Source organism: Rhinolophus hipposideros (genome assembly GCF_964194185.1).
Source record: "Rhinolophus hipposideros genome assembly, chromosome: 15".
Classification (NCBI taxonomy): domain Eukaryota; kingdom Metazoa; phylum Chordata; class Mammalia; order Chiroptera; family Rhinolophidae; genus Rhinolophus; species Rhinolophus hipposideros.
In genome coordinates, this window is record NC_138061.1 from 61,872,677 (window position 1) to 61,895,725 (window position 23,049).

The window sequence follows — 23,049 nt, forward strand, 5'->3', positions numbered from 1 at the left end:
TTAATCACCTCCCTATTGAGAGAAGTTTTAGTGGTTTTCAGGTTTCAGTTGAGCACATGCTGCTTGCTTGGTCTGTGCAATAGTTTCTTCAAGATAAAATTCTCCAGAGTGAGGTTAGTGGGGTACAAAGCCCGCACATCTTTATGGCTCCTCTTCAGGGTTGCCACGTCCCCTGCAGGGGACTGAGCTGATTCACGTGTCCCTAGCAGTGCACAAATAGGCCGGGTTCCCTATTGGCATTGTATTTTTGATTACTTTTTTTTCCCTCCCACTTTTTGGCTACAGTCATATAAGGTTAAAGGTGACCAGTCATTGAGCTTTGGGGTTTTGTTTTGTTTTGTTTTTGCTATATTAAGAGGTATCTAGTGGTATGTATGGAGGTTTTTATTTATTTTGTTCTTTAATTATTAGTGAGGATAATTTTTCTGATGTGTTTGTTAGTTTACGAATGGTATTTCTTTAGCTGCTAATCGTCTCTGTGGATATTAACTTATGAACTTGTATTGGTTCCTTATATATTTTGGATAGCGTACATTGATCTTCATCACGTATATTTTCTCTATTCATTAAATTTAATTAATTTGAGTATTATTCCATGTTCCTCTAAGGATGTGTTAAATTTTATATAGTTCAACCCATCTGTTCTGCTTTAATCGTTAAGAATTTATAGTGGGGAGAAATAGGCTGTTGCCTTTCCACCCATCTACATGTGACAGCGCTATTTCTTAAAGGGGTGACTGAAATCATTTGCCATGTCCCCCTGCCTCATGGGCTGCAGGGCCTTGTCATGCTGGTCTGTTTTCTGTCCCAGGTCTGCCATGTGAATCTGGAGGGGCAGCCGTTCTACTCGAAGAAGGACAAACCCCTGTGCAAGAAGCACGCACACGCCATCAATGTGTAGGGAGCCCAGGGCATCTGACGCGGACAGGCGGGAGAGCTGCTCCTGCCACTGGCAACAAAAGATTCAAGGAGGCTGATGTTTCTTTTGGGGGGAAAGGGGGAAGACAGGAAGCAACTGAGCCCTTTTGAAGTATAATTTTATTCCTTTCTTCTGCACACAGATTGTGTATTTGCATAGTTCAGACTAGAAGCCAAATGAAGATTCCTAAACCAAGCTAGTAATTCATCCAAGGCTGGAATTGTACTTCAGACGTTTAGGACAGAATTCCAAGAACTCAAAAGTGAAAAACAAAAAGTAACTTTCCCAAAGTGATACACTTCCTGAGATTGGTCACCAGAGCAGGGACAGAGCTCAGAGCAGCTGTGGAGAATCTGAAGCGTGCTGTGGAGTTCTTTAGAGCTCCTCTGGCAAACAAAATGAAGTGCCAAATAGTCCTCACTGCAGGGTATTTTTAGAGCCAGAGCTGAGAGCTTGTTAGCTAGGACCAATTGGGCTTTTCTCACCAAAAAAGGAAGTGTTATTCCATTACTCACGTCATGGAGCTACCTCTGTGCATCAGACTTCAGACCTTGAAAAGACTTGAACATTCTAAAGGGAGCCCAGACATGCGGAGTGATGTTTTCTGGAGCCCCTGGGCGATTGACCTGGCTTCTGGAAGGGCTCTGGCTCATACTGCTGACAGCTGAGGGAAGATGGGCTCTTCAGCTCCCCTCTTTCAGTCTGAAACATCCGATGTTCCAGAAGGCTTAGCTTCTTTTTGAGTTAAGACAGGAAAGTGGAATTGGGTTTTTCCAGTTTTACTTTGCTGTATGTGAGAGTTTTAAAACAACGCTGCGTTGTGTTTGGCTTTTGTTTTGCTTTGTGAGGTTAGTTAGCATGAATGTCCAGTCATGTGCATGTACTTCTCTCCCAGTGAGTAGTATGACCATTCACTTAGGGAGTCTTCCTCAGCACCCTTTCCCCCAACAGGCTAGTGAACTGTGGAGAAGAAGAGAGAGACAGTGTCTGAAACAGGATGGCAGAACTGGCTGAGGACGTCCCCCAACTCTGAGTGGGGAAGAGGCACCTTCCATTCTGCCAGCCTCAGCCAGAATGCATGAGTTGGCAGGCCGTCCCACCTCTGATCGGCACCATCCTTCTCATATATTCCTTTGAATGCAGCGCACTGATTATGTACCACCACATTGACTGCTGGAGGAAAAAGATGGGCTGATATGTACTCATTTTCCATTTTGGCCAATATTTTGAAAAATGTATGAGCTGGCTTGATCTAGCAATTATTTAAATATTTATTGAAATGGACTTGGGTCTCCAAACTTCTTTAAAATATTAGTGACAGTTTGAGTTAAGTAAGCATTTTATAGCTGTTTGAGGATAAAGAGAAAAGCTTTAGTTTTTGCGGTTGGAAATGGTATATAGTCTCTTTCCCTTTTTGAAAGCACTGTTATTATGCTCGTTGAACATGGCATTGAAGCAAATAGTGTGAGTGGATGTTTCTCACTTGAGCACAATACTTAGGCACTCTTCCAACTCACTACTACGACTCTCTTCTCACTCCTCTTTTGGATTTTCTCCTTGCACGCTTGAAATCTTTTATGAGAATATATTATAGAATACTTTTTCTTCTGAGAACTGAGGCTTCCAGGGGACTGCATTTCTACGTGAATATGGCCCTTCTCCCCAAGAGATGTGTCCACAACAGGAGGCCTGTGTTTCTTTCCAAGGGTAAAGCCACCAATGTTCCCCACGGAGCACCGGGAATGATGTACAGGTGCTCCTACCACAGGACCCTTATTGAACTTGGTGCCGTGAGAAAGTGAATATAAAGCACCAGGCAGAGTCAAATCTGTGGGAGTGCCTGGAGATTTTTCAGGAGCTGCAAACAAGTACCTTGGAGCATTCTGTTATTTTTGGAAAATTCAAATATACAGGACAAGGAGGTTGCTGACTCTGCAGAAAGGCTCTAGGCAGGCTTTTTTCTTTAAAAACAAATAAAAAACCCCAAAACGGTTAAATTATCAAGGACTGGTCTTGAGCAAAGGAAAAAAGTTCCCTAGAGTTAAGTGTCCAAAACTTAAAAGAATTTACACACACACACACACACACATACACACACACACACACACACACACGATCATAAAAAAGTATGTGATCATTAAAAAGAAAAGTTGAAATATCTCAAAGGAGAACTTCCTCATAGTCGTTCATTGAATCGTTTTTGCTTTTTTTACATCTCAGAGCTAGTGTAGATTCTGAGGGACTCCTATTTACCAAAACACAAAATATTTACCAAAACACAAAACAAACAAAACTTTTAAAAGTAGCGGGAAAGGAGGTAGTTTTGAATATGGTTTCCTCCATGTCTGTAAGTTTGGCATAGCATCGGGGTCAAGGTTGTGTCTATTTCAAATTAACATCATGTATGGCCTACAACACCTAACGCAATTTTTAATAGTTCATGGTGGAGAGTACACTTTGGATCTACAGTTCTTGTCTCACAGTTGACATTTATATAACATTTGCAAACATTAACTTTTTGCAACTGAATGACTTGTGTTTGCAGTGTTTGTGTTAGGAATCTAGCTTTTATAATGTTAACTTTTCAACACGTGTACTTTTGCTTTGGGATTTTTTTTTTTTAAGATTTCAGAAGTGGATTATAGTGTGTTAGAGGTGTGCACAAAAATATTTTGCATGGTTTTTTTTTTTTGCCCGTGTGAATTCTACTATTTAGCAAAATAAAACCCCCCAAAAGGCTGTGCAAATACAGATTTTTCTGTGTAAAGTTTTTTGCATGTGATACCAAAAGCAGGTTTTTTTTTTCTATGTGGCCATAAATAAAAGTTCAAGACAAAACAAAATACCCTGTGGAGAAGAAACAGATACAACTCACTTGCTCTGTTGGCTGTGTGGCCCAAAGGCAGTTTACATGTGAATAATACAAAGCAAATCATTTTGCATGCAAAGAGAATTTTCCAGGTAATTAATAAACTGAAGACCAAACTTTGCCTTTTCTTTTTGGAAAAGTTTATTTATTTAGCTACTTGGTGATTAAATATTTCATATTAATTAATTTTTATTCTGCTCTAAATGACTTAATTCCTAGAAAAGTTGCTGTATTTTCTTCCATATCATTAGTTTTGAGATAAGCTCAGAGAAAAATCCTCTCCTGGCATTTTTTTTAATAATGAAGACCCTTCTCAGGGTATTATGCTTAACAAAACCAATTGACTCTTTTTCAAGGTATTCTGTTTCTAGGCATTACTTTAAAAGAAAGGAAACTTTTTCATAATTTGGTTTTTAGCACCTGAATCAGATTTTGAAAGAGCTGTGCAATTTCAAATAAAAATAGAAATATTTTTATTTGAAATAAAATAAAATCTTGAGTAGAAATAAAATCTCATTATTTTAGTACTTTTTAAAGCTGTAGCTTTAAAAATATGTTTAAAAAATTTTTTAAAAATATGTGATGGATGAAAATAAGGTTCATAGAATCACAGAATTTACATTTGGAGGGAATCTAAGAGATCACCTGGGCATTTTCCAGACAAGGGAACTGAGGCCCAGAAAGGGGACGTGGCTTCCCAGAATACACAATCAGCCAGGGAGGCAGCTGGTGCAACGGAGTATAAACATGGATTTGACATGGTAAGAACCAGGGTTTATATCAAGGCTGATCTAAATACCACTTGTATTTAGATCAGCGACATTGGGGGAGTCTCTCTAAGCCTGCCTATCCACGTGAAAATGAAGGGAATAACACCTGCCTCACAGTGAGAACCAAATGCAATAACTTGGAAAACAGTTGCAGTAAAAATGTTAGTTATTATCACCAATAGAGTGGGTGATAAGCCCTCACTCCTGCTTCATTTTTTTCATTCCAGCTTTTCCTTCCAGAAAAAATACCTTGGGAAAACCAGCAGCAAGCATAAAGATTACACAAATAGCCCAGAAATATGAACCACATGGATCAGAATTTGTAATTACAGTAGTTCCCCCTTATCTATGGGAGATTCATTCCAAGACCCCCAGTGGATGCTTATATGTAGTGAACTCCATATATACTATGTTTTTTCCAATACATACATACCTATGATAAAGTTTATAAATTAGGCACAGTAAGAAATTAACAATAACTAATAAAATGGAACAATTATAACAATCTACTGTGATAAAAGCTATGTGAATGTGGTCTCTCTCTTAAAATATCTTATTGTACTGTATGTATAGTGTGGATATGCTGGGCAAAGGGATGATTCCCGGCTCAGGTGAGATTTCATCATGTAACTCATGAAATTTAAAACTTATGAATTGTTTATTTCTGTCATTTTCTATTCAATATTTTCAGACCACAGTTGACCATGGTAAGTGAAACCATGGATGGTGAAACCATGCATAAGAAGGAACTACTGTACCAAAATTTCTGCCCTCTTCACTAAGGACTTGTGGACAGAATAAAAATTATTTGCTCACTCATTCTTTCAATATTTATTAAGCACCTACTATGTGTCATGTACTGCACTGGACACTGGGAACATGATATTGAATAAAACAGACAAAAAACACTGTTCTCATGGAACTTAGGTTCCAGCAGTTTGGAATCAGCCAAACAAGATAAATAAATTATGTTGGATTAGTTCTGAGGAGAAATATTTTGACTACTTAAAGCTTCTCTAGCAGGGAGATTCAAGATGGCAGAGTAGACAAACACTGTGCCTCCTTCCTTCCATAAATACATTAAAATTACAATGAAATTCTAGAACAATCAACTTAGAGAGCTATATGAAGTCTGGTTGAATAGAAGTTGTATAACTAAGGATATAAAGAAGAAGGCACCCTGAGGCCAGTCGGAGGGGCGGAGACGTGAAAGGGGCTGCCCCCAAACAAAAAGTCACGGGGATGTGAAGTAAAACATAGGGAATATAGTCAATAATATGGTAGTAACTATGTATAGTGCCAGGTGGGTACTACACTAGTCAGGGGAATCACTTCTTAAATTATATAAATGTCCATGTGCTGTACACCTGAGATTAATTTAACATTGAATGTCAGCTATAATTGAAAAATTTTAAAAAGGGGGGCAAGGTAAAGAACAAGAAGTTCAAAGTTCCAGCTATAAAACAAATAAGTCATGGGGAATATAATGTACAGCATAGGAAATATAGTCAGTAATATTGTGATAGCATGGTACAGTGTCAGATGGTGGCTGGACTTGTGATCAGTTCTTTGGGTATATAAATGTTGAATAACTATGGTGTACACCTGAAACCAATATATTTTAATAAAAATCTTTTAAAAAAATTTACCACAAGATTTTAGCTATACAAATGTGTTTAACAACCACAATGGATCCAGTCAAAACTGTACACTAAACAAGTAATAAAATTTTCACCAAAATTTTATGTCTGAAATTTTCAAGCCAGTACATTCTAGAGAACATATTAAGGAAAAGGTAATTCTTTTAAGAACACATCAGATTTCTCTGGATAGATACCTAAGAGTGGAATTGCTGGGTCATAAGGTAGTTCCATTTTCAGTTTTTTGAGATAACTCCATACTGATTTCCAAAGTTGCTACGCCAATCTGCAATCCCACCAATAGAGCACAAGGGTTCCCTTTTCTCCACATCCTCTCCAGCACTTGTTTTGTGTTGATTTATTGATGATAGCCATTCTGACCAGAGTGAGGTGGTGTCTCTTGTTAGGAGACCAGTTCAGGGACGATGTAGATGCCTGACCACTGTGCTGTACACCTGAAGCTGAAGCTGAATAATATTGTCTGTCAACTATAATTTAATATATATAGTCACAGGATGTGGAGTACAGCACAGGGAATAGAGTCAGTGGAATTATAACAGCTGTATACGATGTCAGAGGGGTAGTAGATTGGGGGGAGGGATTATCACTTCATGAGGAGAGTAAATGTCTAACTATTGCCTTGTTTTGTACACCTGAAACTTAAAAAAAAAAAAAACCCAAAGCAAAATAACCCATCAGAATTAATGACTCAGAATTAATGAAAAGCAAACCTTTCTAGCTATATTCTAATCTTTTGTAATATTTTGTCAACACCCCTACGAAAGAGGTACATTTATTACGATCAGTGAGTCCACACTGACATAGCACAATCACCCAGAGTCCACAGTTTACATTTAGGGTTCACTCTTTAAAAATTTTGGGGGGCCAGCCCTGTGGATCAGGCGGTTGGAGCTCCGTGCTCCTAACTCCGAAGGCTGCCCGTTCGATTCCCACATGGGCCAGTGGGCTCTCAACCACAAGGTTGCCAGTTCAATTCCTTGAGTTCCGCAAGGGATGGTGGGCTGAGCCCCCTGCAACTAAGATTGAACACGGCACCTTGAGCTGAGCTGCCGCTGAGCTCCTGGATGGCTCAGTTGGAGCGCGTCCTCTCAACCACAAGGTTGCCGGTTCAACTCCCACAAGGGATGGTGGGCTGTGCCCCCTGCAACTACCAACGGCAACTGGACCTGGAGCTGAGCTGCACCCTCCACAACTAAGACTGAAAGGACAGCAACTTGAACCTGAATGGCACCCTCCACAACTATTGAAAGGACAACAACTTGAATTAGAAAAAAGTCCTGGAAGTACACACTGTTCTCCAATAAAGTCCTGTACCCCATCCCCAATTTAAAAAAGTCTTAAAAAAATTTTTTTATTCTCCTTTTTTAGGGTTCACTCTACGTGTTGAACACTGTATGAGTTTGAACAAATGACATGTATCCACCATTATAATATCATGCGGAGTTGCCCTAAGAATCCTCTCTGCTCACTTATTTATACCTTTATCCCCCTTAACCCCTGACAACCACTGATTTTTTTACTGTCTCCATAGTTTTGCTTTTTCTAAAATGTCATATAGTTGGAATCATACAGTATGCAGCCTTTTCAGATTGGCTTCTTTCACTTAGCAATATGTATTTAACTTTCTTCCATGTCTTTTCATGGCTTGTTAGCTCATTTCTTTTTAGTGCTGAATAATATCCCAGCAGTCTATCTTTTCATTCCATAAATATTCAGTAGGGATGGAGAATGACCATAGAGACAAGATTCCTGCTTTCATAGAGCTTGCACTTTAAAGGGAGGAGATCAGCAACAACCAAGTAATACATAATCAGCATAATTTGAGAAAGTGTCATGGAAAAATGAACAGAGCAAGGCATTGGGGTCTGGAGTAAGCTACTTTTGGAGGGTGGTCAGGGAAGACCTTGCTGAACAGGTGACATTTGGGCTGAGGTCTGAATGGTAAGAAACCAACCATACCAAAGTTTGAGGTAGAGTGTTCCAGACAGAGGGGGAAATAAATGTGAAGGCTTTAAGGAAAAACCTTTGGCTTTGAGAAAACCAAGGCTTGAGAACAGAGTAAGGAGGTGGCAGTAGGAGAGGAGGTGGAAAGCATGGAGGGCGTTGCAGGCCATGGTAAGCCACGCCAGATAAAGCCTTCAAATGCCTGCCAATTGCAGAGAGATAAAATAAATATTTGACTACAAGAACCTCACTTTTGATAGAAGAATTAATTTAATTTTTCCTATCAGGTTTTGCTTGAAAAAATTTCAAAGCTGTTCATCAAGCAGTTCTGGATGAATATGGTAAAACTGTTATGGGTTTATGCAGTTGTTAAAGTCTGGGAAACCTCTGTTTTGTGTGAGTGGGGCACAGAATTGTGTTCCGAAGTCTGGGAAACACAGCCCTTTGCTTGTACACATGCCCGCACAAATTGCACATGCACTGTGTGATTTCCTTCATTAGAATCACGCTATCCATACTGTTCTGAGATTTGCTTTCTTTTAAAAACAATTTATTTGGAGGGGATCACTTTGTAAGTCACATAGATGCCTAACCACTATGCTGTACACCTGAAACTAATATTGAATTTCAACTGCAATTGAAAAATTAAAATAAATAAATAAAACTTTTTAAAACCTACGAGCTTCACTGTTTGATCCCACTTAAATCTCTATAAAATATATATTAAGGATTATCTGAGTAATGTGAGCATGAGTTAATCTATTTACTGAGCTTGTGGAATTAACCCTGCCATTAATTTTGTCCAGGCAACTAACTACTTTTCTGAACCATTATATGTCTATATCTTCAGTGTAGTGTTGTCCTCTAAGCATCAGGTTTACATATCCAGATTTTGCTCTGCTGCCTCACCCGATGTCCCACAGCCACCTTCAGGTCTGCCTGTTTCACAGGTTGGAGGAATGGCCATATGTATGTTCTACCTATCCTTTCTTCTGGTACAGGCAATTGCCCAGTGCTGAATTCAGGATGCTGGAGGAACTTTAAGTCCTCATAGCCTATCACTCATCTTACCCACGCTATCCCATCTAAACATACACGCAAACAGAGTGCTTATCATTGTAAACATCCTTTCAAGATGAATCCCACAGTCCTGCTGCCCTCCACCCCTTTGGTGTAGGAACTCTGGACTGCTACCACGCTACCACCCAACCTGCTTCTCCTGCTGTATTCTGTCTTTTGGTGAATTGCAGGCACCACCCAGTCACTGAAACTAGAAATCTGGGAGTCACCTAAGTGTCTTTCTTCTCCCACAACTGCTCTTTCTGACAACCAATAATTACCATAGGCTGCCAAATTTACTTCCTGAATCTGCCTTGAATCTGTTTTCTTCTCTCCATCCTCAGGACTCCTTCCTGCCTTCAAACATCTTTCCTGATGTTCTACTCACAGGATTAAACCATTTCGACAACTTGGGCATACCGTCTTTCCCCGAAAATAAGACCTAGCTGGGCAATCAGCTCTAATGTGTCTCTTGGAGCAAAAATTAATATAAGACCCAGTATTACATCATATTATATTATCTTTTATATTATATTAGACTGGGTCTTATAGTAAAATCAGACTGGGTCTTATATTAATTTTTGCTCCAAAAGACGCATTAGAGCTTATAGTCTGGCTAGGTCTTATTTTCAGGGAAACACGGTGTATATTAGATATTATTTTTAGAGCAGTTTATCTCAGCAGGTGATTTTTCAGCAGCTTCCTAACTGGCCTTCTATCTCCATTTTGTCCCTACCTACCCCTAACCCATCCCCATACTGCAGCTAGAGAAATCTCTTCCAAAATAAACCTGACCATAAAATGGTCCTGCTTAACATTCATAAATGGCTTCCTAATATCCCTCGATAGAGGCCAAATTAACCTGCATACAAGACTCTTGCCTTCTGGCCCCATTGATCTCTCTAGCCTCTTAAGCCATCGTGGACTTACCTTCTTATAACACAACATCGTCCTGGCCATTCTGTAGGTCAGCATTCCCTCCTCAGTATTTCTACAACTTTCCTGCATTTTCACATTATTTAATAATTGACTGTTTATGTATGTCTTTCTTACCTGTTTACTCAGAAGAAGCTAAGAGGAATGACTATTTGGAGTACGTTCATGCGAGCCAAACTGTGAAAAACTCTGAATACTTTTCCACAGCAGTGTATGCATTGGATTATATTTTTGTTGTTTTCATCTACAGTTAGGCATTAGACTGGACAGATTTACACCTGAAACGACAAAAGGATGCCATCATTGTTATCACTTAGCTGGGAATTGAGATCCTTTTGCCACCCACAAATTCTATTAAAAATCTAAAACATTTTATGAAGTAAATTCTTACAGATTACCTTTCCATTTACAAATCAGTTATTCCCTTATCTAACTGTAATTCAAAGTCTATTTGATGCATAAAAGTAGGTATAAAGAGATTATTTTGAAATACTTTTTAGATTCAGGGCAGAAGCCAAGTAATAGAGATTTTATCTTTTACTTCTAGTGAAGCTAGAGGGTCCAAACTTTTGTGGGTGTAAGACATCCAATGTGTCCCTGCGGAAGAAGATGGAATACAAATAGTGAGGGTGATTCTATCCTGCATGTTGTCATTGCTGTACAGGCTACAGTCCCCTCCCATACTTTTGACTTTCTGGTGAACTACAGGCTAGTGAGGCATTGGAGAAAAGTAGACACAGACTGGAGAAGAATCTGATCCGGCCTAGGATCCGGGTTTTGGGGTGTCATCTTTAAGAAAAAGAATATAAAATTTCAAACACAAAATTAATTACAAAATTGAGTATTCATTTAGAACGAGAAGAAAGAATCACAACAAATTACTGGAATCGTGAATCGCTAGGTCTCTTCTGAAATCTCTTTAGGCAAGTTATCCAAAAAGCTTGCATAGGAATGCTCCCTAATTGCAACCTGATTTCCCCTCTCAACCTAGAACATTCCAGCAATTCTCAGCATTTGCAGGGGCCTTTTAAAAGTGAGGGACCCTGAAGCTTAAGTTTCATTAGTTTCCTGGTAAAGCTACTGTGGACCCAGGCCGGTAGAGTGAAGGACACAGCCATTTGGGGATCCTGATTATTCCCTGGCCAGCTCTCTATGTTAGAAACTGGCAGTATTTGTCCAGGGCTGTCCCCAGGACCAGGACCAAGACATGCAGGAGTTGGGAGAGTAAACCAGATTACTGAACTAGGCAAGGCTTGAAATGGACCCTTCTAACAGATGGTTACTTTTCTCCACCTTTTAGTTGAATTATCCTTCTAGAAGCCCAGGTTTAATGTGAAGGTAATCAAGACAGTAAGTACTCTGTTGAATGGCATGGAGGTAATAGGTTGGATGTTTAGGAGCAAGGACCGGGGAGCTGCATAAAACCAGACAGTGGCTCAAACCTGAGCCATGGGTATCAGGTCCTTTTTGAGTTGCTTGGGATGATTAAAAAGAACAGAATCATCTCTTGGCTTGTAGATTAATAACCAGAATGTGACTTTAGAAGAAAGTAAAGAAGCTTCTTTTTCATGCACCTTCTATATGCCAAGCACAGTGCATGGCACTTTATGAGTCTTTTCTCATTGAATCTTCACAACCCTACCAGGTTGGGAAGCCAAAGGTCAGGTAAGCTAAATACCGTTTCCAAAAAGTACAGCTAGGATCGATTGTACATGTATTCTCTCCAGTAGGCACTCGACGTGAAGTCCTGTCAGTTAAACACTTTCAAAGTTCCTCTCCTTGATGGAAATACTATCTTCTCCCCCAAGTACTGGGAGAGGACAGAGAGTTGAGTCAGTTCACAATCACTCTGGAGCCTGTACTTTGAGCCAGGCCTTGTGGACGTAACTACTAAGTGTTGTGAATTCAGAGGTGAATGAGGCATGATCTCTGCCCTAACAGAGCTCGTAGTCTGGTGGACGAAGTAGACAAGTTACCATATAATTTCACTATCATCTGACAATAAATGTTTCTCCAACTTTTCTGCAAAGCACACCTAAAAGCAAAGAACAATAAACACAGTCCTCTAGGTACCCACTGCAATGGTAAAATTTGTTTTATAATCTTATATTTTTGCTAAGAAAAATGCATGCCCTTTGTTTCAAGTTATTTATTACTAGGTAAAAATCATGCCCTGGAGAAGATGCCCTATAACATCAGGTATCCCAGGCTCAATGGTACCCTGGCTTGAGAAACAGAACATGAGGAAGAGTGATAGGACAGAAGTACTATGGGGCTACTGGGGGTACCGTGGGGCGACTCAGGAGGGACACTGAAGGCTTCTGGAGAAGGAAATGCTTGAGCTGAGGCTGGAACGAAGAACTGGAGCCCAGCCCAAGCTGAAGCAGGACTCATACTAATTACTGAACTGCACTGGGCTGTATTTGAAGTAAGGATCATTAAGAGTTTTACAGTTTGTTTTCTTTCCCTTTCAACATAAACACTAATGGACCAATCACTTTCTGGAAGGAAAAGGAGAGGTAACTAAAATTAATTGACTGCTGACTCTGTGCCAGTTGTTTTCTATATACTCTCAGTTAATTCTCACATTTATCTCATTAAATTGATATTATTTATCACTACTTGAGAGATGAAGAAATTTGGATTCAGAGATGTTGACAAACTCTTCCCAAGGTCAAACATTAGGAAGTTCAGCCAGAATCCTGACTCCAAAGTTGGTGTTCTTCCCACCAGATCGTGTTGCTTAGCCTGTTTCTGAAGTGTCTCTCTACAGGGTGGGTGCAATAGCAATCAAGGAAACAGACGATTGGCTTCAGTTTTCAAGGACGAAAGGAAAGAAAAACAGGCTTTCCATGAGCTCCTTCCATGAGCTGTTTGGTCATGGAAAATTCTGGAAAGGGACTTCTGAGATACTCCTCTGACTGGAGTTGCAGTACCCTACCTCACCAAGCCAGATCTGCTGAATTTGGAATTGGAGAAGTAAGGTTTCCTGGGACATCCTTTGGGAGTATCCACTGAGGTCTGCTTTATACAGTTTATAATTTGCTGTAAACAGCTCGCTGTTTCTCATTAAACCTGTATGATCATGCCTGAACTTTTAGGAAACGAGGACTTCTTTTTATGGTTCTCTTGCAGAGGTAAAACTAGAGCCTCTTCAGCTCCACAAACCTCCTTAACCTGTTGGGCCTTGACTCCCAGACTCTGTAGTCTAGAAACGTGTGGATCCTGGCAAAATGCCCAAAGAAAGCCTGGGTGAGAGGATCACTGGCGCTCATGAGCCATCTCTTCCAGAGGGATGTTCTGTGATTCTATTTAGCAGGGCTCTAGGGCACCCCAAACACAGGCTTTTTCATGCTTTTCATGCTAGGATAGAAGGGAACACAGATCTCTTAACCAAAAGCGGTTCGCTGAGATTTTTAAAGAAACATTTGCTCAAAATGATTACTATGTCCTCTCTTAGTGACAGAGGCTGGATAAAACCACCTTAGTTTGAAATTGGTGATAAAAGAAATGAATGGGTTTAAGTATCTTCAATGTAATTTTTATTAAGAAAGAAGTATGTGCTTATTGAATAAACCCCCAAAAAACACATATAAATAGGAAAAAGAAAAAAAGTAATCATAGTCTCACTACCTGGAGACAACCACAATTAGCTTTTTGGCCAATTTTCTATTACTTAAAGAATTTACTTTCTGTGGTAAGAACACATCTAACATAACTGTAACTCTGTACTTGTCGAACAACAACCCTCCATTCTGGGGCTCTGTATGTCCAGAGAAACTCCGCTGGCAATGATGACCCTGAAAGTACTAGTCTTTCTACCATTTGGTTTCAATGGCGAGAACTGAAACAACAGTTAGGGAGATGGGTTCAGATACTGTTCATAAGGCCTGAGTTGAGCAGGTCGGTCTACACCAACGTGGCCCGGTAGAACTTTCTGTGAAAAGGGAAATGTATAAATCATGAAGATGTAATGTACAGCATGGGGAATATAGTCAATAATATTGTGATAACATCGTACGGTTTCAGGAGGTTGCTGGATGTATCATGGTGATCACTTCTTCAGATATATATAATTATCAAATAACTATGGTGTATACCTGACACTAATATAATGTTATATGTGAGCTATATTTTAATAAAAAAATTTTTTTAAAAGAAAAAAAAAAGGGAAATGTTCTGTACCTGCACTCTTCCAATATGGCTATCAAGCACTTAATGCGCTTAGGCTGAGAAACTGAATTGTAACTGTACTTGAAATAATTTAAAATGTACATAGCCACACATGGCAAGTGGCTATGGTACTGGATAGTACAGGTCTCCACAGAGGATTTATACAAGTCACTTGCTGGTCTCAAAGTGTATGGTGGGCAGGGATTGAAAGTTGGCATTAGAAATGCCACATCTGTCATTTTAAATAATGACAGAACTCAGAATACTTCTCAGCAACGAGAAAGGCCACTCCAAGAAAAAGTACAGAGATGGGCTCACAATTAGTCCCTGAAAAGGAAGTCAGTCATTAGCTACCTTCTGCCATCCTAGCAATTAACCAGTTTAGAGAGAAGAGCAGGTATCTCCAGAGAGGTGCCAAATAAATAGGAGATAAGAGACTATAAAAAGGAAAAGCCTCTTGGTCTTTCATCACAGGATAATCCAATGCATGCGAATTAATGGCAAAAGGCTCAATAATAGCCTTTGTGAGGAAATAGGAGCAGTGTAGCAGGATATCCTTTTTCCGCACTAAATCACCCAATTCTTTCAATTTCATATACAGCGGAAGCAATTAATTGTACTAGCAAGAAACCCACAGCTGGCTTTTCCTGATGGCCCCATAAGCACCAAGCGCTATTGTTCCGCTTCCGGGATAGATGTAAAGTCATTCTACTGCACTGTCGAGATTTTTCTGATTGTTTAGTTTGATTCCTCCAAAGACAAAAACACGTGGAACATCTAAAACTCAATTCTTTTTGTCATCACACATTTTCAATATAATAAGCAGCTGTCAGAAAGTTAATTTTTTATTTGTAATATAATCCAAGCAAGTGACTTGATGCTATTATTTCTTCTAAACTTTATGTGACTAAATCATAAGTTGTTTGCTCACTTTTGTCTGTTTTACATGTTTATATACAGTTAAACTGTACTGTCTCTGGTTTTGTGGTTAGCATTCATACTGTGGCTATTTGAGGATTGTGCATAACTAACAAATAAAATTATATGTCAAAAACCTAGAACTCAACATTACAAACCACTGGCCTGTATGGCACTGTTCCGCCTTTTAGCTGCATTAAAATGCACTATATTTTATCAATTCTTAGATACATATTTTTGGACATTCCATCATCTCTGAAATTAATCCTACAACCGATGACATGTCCTATTTTAATTGGCAGCGTTTTTTTCATAGTTGTACATAAAATAATGTTTCTTATACTCAATAATATCTTAGTTTTGATGAAATATGGTTATATATAGTTAAAAGTTGATTACCATGAGGTCTGACAATTAAGTTTGCAAACTTGTTGCAATGATATTGCTAACTTTTTTTTGATATCAGAGGGATTATTCATTATGAATTTGTACCAACTGGACAAACAGTTAACCAAGTTTACTATTTGGAAGTGCTGAAAAGGCTGCATGAAAAAGTTAGACAACCTGAACTTTTCACCAACAATTCATGGCTCTTGCATCACGACAATGCACCAGCTCTCACAGCACTGTCTGTGAGGGAGTTTTTTTTTTTTGTTTTTTTTTTGAGAGCCGACTGGCCCATGGGGGAATCGAACCGGCAGCCTTCGGAGTTAGGAGCATGGAGCTCTAACCGCCTGAGCCACCAGGCCGGCCCCAGTGAGGGAGTTTTTAGCCAGTAAACAAATAACCATATTGGAACACCCTCCATACTCACCTGACCTCGCCTCCAGTGACTTCTTTCTTTACCCGAAGATAAAGGAAATATTGAAAGGAAGACATTTTGATGACATTCAGGACATCAAGGGTAATGGGACGACAGCTCTGATGGCCATTCCCGAAAGAGTTCCAAAATTGCTTTAAAGGGTGGACTAGGTGCTGGGGTCGGTGCATAGCTTCCCAAGGGGAGTACTTCAAAGGTGACTGTAGTGATATTCAGCAATGAGGTGTGTAGCTCTTTTTCTAGGATGAGTTCAAGAACTTAATTCTCCGACCTTGTATGATGCATTATTGCAAGTATAACAACAAGGTAACGTTTGTTATTAAGAACATTCACATAGGAGATTCTAATTGACTTCATCTTGATAAATATACATCTTGCCACTTTCATTTCCCCCAAATGCTCTGAGAGGTATATGTTATACAATGTTATTTATAAGATGTGATAAAAAAATACAGTGCATGTTTAAATACAAAAGATTCATTACAGTAAAAGACACATTGCCACTAATCATCCTCAAAATACTACCCCTCGCTTTGAACACGCTTATCCCATCATTTTTTGTCACTTTCTGAAGCAGTTCTGGAAGTCCTCTTTCGTGAGTGTCTTTGGTTGTGCTGTCACGGCTGCCTCGATGTCCTGAATTGATTCAAAATGTTTTCCTTTCATGGTCATTGTGACTTTGGGGTAGAGCCGGAAGTCGCACGGTGCCAGATCACAGTCACGCAGCATCACCATGAACTAATGTTAATATTTTGTGTGTTTCTTTGGCATTTTTTTGCAGTTTGAAAAAATTTCATCCATGATTTGTGACATACCTTAAAATACACCTTCTCTCAACTGTAGCTCCCATCTGACTGCATCGAACAAGTTGAAACTTGTCACACATTGTTACTAAGGTTCGATGCACAACTTCCCGTATTGAAGATCCCTGCCTTTCTGATTGCACTTGGCAGCAGCATTCACCGTATTTTGTGGTCACACCTCATATTATCATATATATGATAATAATATATATTATATAATGGTAAACAATATAAAAGCTGCTTCTTTAAGCAAGTCAGGGTGTAGGCTCCCTGTCTGCATCTGGAGTGGCATTTCTGTGGTGTTCAGTAGCGCCAGCTGCAGGTTTTGCATAGCACAGCTCCAAGGGGCACCTTTCACACAGAGCCTGACGTGAACGGTGCCCCTTGGAGTCCCGCAGTGCAGTCATCCTGGTGCCCAGTGCAGTGACTACAGCAATTGTGGTAACAACGGGCGCAGGGGAGGGCAGAAAGGAGGGAGGAACAGGAGTGCTCTCTTTGATCTTGAGGGAGACTGTCAGCGCAGAAGGTATGTGGAGTTTGTGACCACCCCCTACCTCCAGTTGGACCTTGAAAACCAATGGATTAGCAGAGGTGGATTTTGATAATTACGATGGAAGGCCCCAATGGGGCTACTATTTTGATAGCTTGTGCAGTTTGATACCCTCTACACTGTACTTCCTCAGGCTGGGAGGCTGGGAAACCCCTGTTCACATGTAAGTGAATAAAGGTCGGAAATATTATTTGGGATCAAGACATAGAACAGCTAAATTATGCAAAAAAGGTCAATGATATGACTAGAGAGAGAAAAGCCTGAGTTTAAGATTGAGCAGTCAGACGACTTCCTGTGAGAGGTGGTACTTGGACACTGCAGGCAGGAGGATGGCATGAAAAGGAAAATGAATGGGCCCCATACTGCAGGAAGTGGAGAGACCAGTCTAACAGAATGTTGCCATACGTCAGCAGTTCCCAGATTTTGATAAGATAGTGTCTCATTAAGAGAAATCTGGAAAATCTGAGCAAGATCAGTGGAGAGAGGGAACGACCAATTAGGATGATAGCTAGTATGATTGAGGTGTACGGTGAGGAAGACAGATTTTACGGTGGTAGCAAACTACATGTAAAATAATCTACATTTTAAAAGAAACACTGACAGGTATCGGTTACTGGTTAAATATATGATCATGTTTCCTCATGAAATAATTGAGGAAATGGTTTCAAAGAGCAAATGGAATTCCAGAACTCAAGCGTTATTTGTTGAAAACATGTTGTTAGAATTTAAAGTCAATGATGGTTCCATGTTATTTGTTAGACTCCCATTCCATCAAGTGCTGTATAATTAATCCTCAAGAATACTAAAAACAAACAAACAAACAAAACAAAAAAAAACAAAACAAAATAACGCAAACCAAACCAAACAAAAACAACCCTGCCTTGGCTGATAAAAACAAATTAGTGAGGGCAAACTATTAACAGAGAAAAAAATGAAGTATCAACTATTTTAAGGGCAATAAATCCTGACTCAGAAACGAACATCAAATGAAGGAGTTATGTACATGTCTTATTTTTACTAGATTTTAAGCTTTCAGAGGACAGGAGTCCATTATAAAGCCTAGTATATTCAATCGTTCATTCAATGAGTATTTAGTGTGCCAGGCAGTACGCTATATCCCAGGGATACAATGGAGTGAGAATAAGACAGTTCTTGTCCTGTGGAACTTCATGTCCAGCACAGGGATAGGTACCACCACCCTATGTGGTAGATAAACTTACCAGTATGCCTGGTCACACTGGTGGCACTACACCACACATAGGGACACATCCAGATAACCTTGTCGACCACGTATACTAGCTGCAGCATGGCTGTTAAGGACTCCGTGTTCCCGATCCAAGATTGTAGCTTCCCAGTTATCTCAGCTTGAATCTTTATCCTGACACCTTACCCTGCTTTGACTAGTCATTCACAAAGTAATCATACTCAGCTCCATCTACTGGGATTTCTGGACTACTAGTCCCAGAGATATTCTTGTGTAGAATTAGTGTTTAGGAGTAATAAGTAGAATCACATACGGGTTACACATATATGTATAAATATAAATTATATGTGTAAATACAAATACATGTATATACACACATATACAAGCACCTATTACATTTTGTTTAATTTTTATCTGGTTAAAAAGTAATCCAAGTGTAGTAAGTCATAAACCCACTGCTCTCAGGAAAGAGACAGGGTGGTGAGGGTGGTGAACTGCCCAGGATAGGGAAGAAGACTCCTATGGGCTGAGTGGGAGCCAGGTTGGGGAAACCCCAGCTCCAGGTGTTGGGTGGGAGGAACTCTAGTCCTCTAGGCAGTACCTGATAGCCAGAGAGCAGTGAGCAAACAACAGGTGGTAGTCCAGGAGAGCAGTTGGCATCAGGTAATGGGGGAAAAGAGTCCTGATAGATGGATAGGATAGGAACGCAGAGAAACTAGGAACACAGAGCTGAAGGCAAGTTAAGTATTGTCACCAGGGCAGAGCAGAGTTAGTGCAGAGCAGAGTCGGTATTGCAGGGCTGGGGCAGACTCTAGAGAGCAGGGTCCAACAAAAGGCAGAGAAACCAAGCCCATGCAGGTGAGGTCTTCAAGCAAAAGTAAAGGGTGGAGAGACAGTTCTTACAAAGGGGCCAAGGTTAAGTGAGTAGCAAAGGTAGCAGGAGGCTGAGTCCTGGGCCTGGGACTAGAGCTCTGAGAATTCTTCATGCCATGGGGCCAGGAAAGGATTGGGTTTTATGATAAAGGGTTTATTGATAGGGAGAAGAAGATGGTACAGACCATGGACCAGGTAGGATCAAGTGGTGGCTACTTGGCAGCAAGAGCCTCAGTAAAACCGTCTTTTCATTAAAATAAACAAGTGCTTTGAAGCAAAATGAAAATGGAAATGGGAAAGGAGCAAGTAAAAATAGAAGGGAAAGATTTTTAAACTTTTCTCTACTTTGTGCACTAAATTATATTTATATATAATCATCCCTTTCTGTTTTGGCTTGATCCTTCTAAACCATGACAGGGTATAGTGGACCAATAAAAGGCTGTAGTAGCGTCCATGCTGAAAAATGTAGCTATTTCCTGTAGTCTTCACAATGCTTTTGTCCATTTAATATTGGGTGTTAAACCAACCTCAACATCACCCTGCCAAGGGTGTCCCTTCACTCGTCCTTCCTTACTGGGCTCTAAATTATCTCCATACCAACAAAGACTTAGTGCTGCCTTTGCCTCATAAAGTCTTTACAACAGAAAAATGACTTTGGATGGATGAATTTGGATTAATCTATTAAACTACTGCCTTTCCTGAAAGCAGAAGTCTCCATTTCACTGAACGTGATCCATAGCTTCCCTGATGTACCCTCATCCTTTTCAATACAGTCCATGCCACCTTCTAAAACTGGGTCTTGATGACAAGGTTCAGAAATGCTTAGAGGAAATTCTATCCTTATCTCTCTCCTTCATTTAACAAATATTGAGCACTTGTTGCAAAAGCCAGGAACTAGGCTCTGAGGAAAGCATTGAGAACAAGATTGACAAGGTCTTCGCTCTCATGGAGTTTACATTCTAGTGGGGCAAAGAAACTCAGATAACCAAAAGAACAAGGTAATTTCAGAGTAAAAAGTGGTATAAAGAAAATGAAATTGGCTGTGTTGGGGTGCTAATTTAAGACAGGTGATCAGGGAAGGATAATTTTCCATTCCAAACTAATGCCATGTGATTTGGGCATGTGACTACTACTCTTGGGAACTAACTGTGCAGAGAAAAAAGGCCCATTTCAGTCTATTCTATGAATCTACTTAAAGGAAAAATCATCACATTAGAGAACATTAAATTTGGACCTTGAGGTGTAGCCTTTGAGTTTGGGAGCCAGACCATTTGTCTCTGGATGTCTCCGTGGTTTACGTGGCTGCTCTCTTCATTTAGTGGACAGGCAAACCGAAGAAACAGGCTGGCAATACATGTGCTAGGAACCAGAGAGAACAGTGTGTCCTGTTCAGCTGTCGGGAGGTTGGTTGCCCACTGTGATAACGCTAAGGATTTAAGCCTGGGCACCAGGTAGGCCTTATCTAAGGAGAGCAAAACAATGTCAATTCCCAAAGACTTGAAAAGAACCTTTGATAGAAAACAAAGATAATCATGACTTAAAATTTGATGCCTCAATTTTGCTCATTTATACAGTGGCATAAAACAGAAGCCAGGCAACATCAGTTTGTACATTTCAGAAACTTGTACTCAAGTTCCAACCTGAGATTCTTGTCTATTGTATAGACTGATTCGTGGTTGAAAATCGAATTACATTTTAGAGGGTATATTAACACAGTTGTCTTGGTTTTATCTGCCGTAACACATTGCTCAGTAATTATCAATGAGTTCTTTGTGTGTGTTGTGTGTGTATGCAAGTTATGTATTTATTTATTTTTATTGTTATTAGTTTCAGGTGCACAAAACAAAGTAATACTTAGACGTTTATCATTTATATCCCTCACAGTGTCAACCCCTCCATCCACTATCCCTCTGACATAGCACACAGCCATTATTACATTTCCACTGTCTCTATTCCTAATGCTGTACTCCCTTTCTTGTAAGTGTGTATATATATATATATATATATATATATATATATATATATATACATAAACTTGTGGTTTACATTCATTATTGTTCAGCTTCAGCTTTAGGTGTGTTAATCTGTCTGAATCACCTCGTGCAAAAGGTCCAGCCTTTTCCCTAAAATTAAAGCAGTGTGTAGAATGTAGAAAACTTGAACAAGTGACGGATTGTAGTTGATGTCAGGAAATTGACCATACCATACATTCTTGTTGCAAGATACTGTATGTAATCCATGAGTCTCAAACCTGAGACAGCTAGAGTTCAGGGAAAAAAAGAGAGTAAACCGAACCTAAAAAGAATTTGGAATTATGGATAGTATCTGAGGTATTAAGGGCCAAGGTGGATAAAAGCAGAAAAGGGGGTGGGGGGGGGGCAGAATGAAAGATGGACCAAAATATCTTCAAAAAAGAATGGAAGGGAGTTCAGATATTTAAACAATATAAGGGAGTACTCTGGAATCTAAACATCTCTTTAGGGAGAATACGTATAAAAACAAGTATTAATGCATGGCACATTCTTTTCCTTCCCTCTTTCTTTTACCCAGTTTAAAAACTGATTTTAAGAGACCTTTCTTTTTCTTTTTTTTTTAAAAAAAGGGTATCTTTTGGAAACAGACTTGATTTAACATAATACAATTGTTGAAATACTTACCAGAGATTAAGGCCACACACATGGTGTTCAAAAGGGGGCTTGTACTCCTTCTTCACATACAGGGCCCAGGATACTTGAACAGCATTTCTGCACAAAGAGTGAGGGGAAATGGAAGAAAAGAAGTAGCGAGAATTATTCACATTTTCCAAATGGGAGGAATAAGACTCCGGAGGGTACACGGGGTCACTACAGGGAGCCAAAGGTGGAGAAGGGAGCAGTATTTACGGTGCGCTGACTTCAGCCCCGTCGGGGGAACGCCGCCGCTCGTCCTTTGCCTGCGGAATTCACGCGTTTGCAGCGCACGGGGCCCGACGCGGAAATGCCTGCGTGCCCCGCAGCTCCCTCGGAGCCGGTCCGCCTCCACCTCCTACCCGTGCCCGGCTCGCTGGCAAGGAGCCCAGAAAGAGAAGCCGGGGCGCGGAGGGGGAATAAGGGATGGAGTGTGGCTGCGTTTCTCTTTTCTTTGTCGCCACGCCGTGGTGTGCGGATCGCGAGCGACCAGGCTTGCTCAAGCAGCCCGACGGCTGCCGCACACGCGGAGCGTGTCTGAGCACGGGTCACGCAAAGAACGCCCCCGAAAGGCGCCACGCAGGGGTCCGGCCCGCGCAGCACGCGGCCGTGCTATCAAGCGTCACGCACACAGCGTCTGCTCGACGGCAGCGCCGGGGCTGCTCGGCGCGGAGGGCCCCCCCGAAGGCAGCCCGGCGCCCCCAGGCCGGCAGCAGGCTCTCCTCCCCGGCAGCGGGGCGCCAGTTTCGCGGACCCTTCGGGCGCTTCCGCCACATGCTCGGCTCCTTTCGCGTCCGGGGCGGAGCGCGGCCCGGGTTCTTCCAGTGCGCGCGCGCGCAGCTCGAGTCTCGCGGGCCTGCCCCTCCCCCCGGCCCCGCGCCCGC

General features: G+C 40.7%; 1 protein-coding gene and 1 long non-coding RNA gene across 3 annotated transcripts in view; one reads left to right on the plus strand and one right to left on the minus strand.

Moving 5' to 3' along the window:
• Positions 1 to 3,915, plus strand: part of LDB3 (LIM domain binding 3) — a 61,602-nt gene extending 57,687 nt beyond the window's left edge. For both annotated transcript variants that reach the window (XM_081074665.1, XM_081074670.1), the window contains one exon: positions 812 to 3,915. In XM_081074665.1, coding sequence (XP_080930791.1) covers positions 812 to 901 — 90 coding nt within the window. In that variant the 3' untranslated portion in view covers positions 902 to 3,915. The remainder of the gene's footprint in view (positions 1 to 811) is intronic.
• LOC308508255 lies at positions 1,021 to 22,961 on the minus strand. Its single transcript, XR_013995003.1, has 4 exons — positions 22,382 to 22,961; positions 22,157 to 22,243; positions 10,276 to 10,436; positions 1,021 to 1,879 (listed from the first exon to the last, which is right to left on the minus strand). It is a non-coding gene; the product is annotated as an uncharacterized lncRNA (long non-coding RNA).
• Between the last annotated feature and the right edge of the window lie 88 nt (positions 22,962 to 23,049).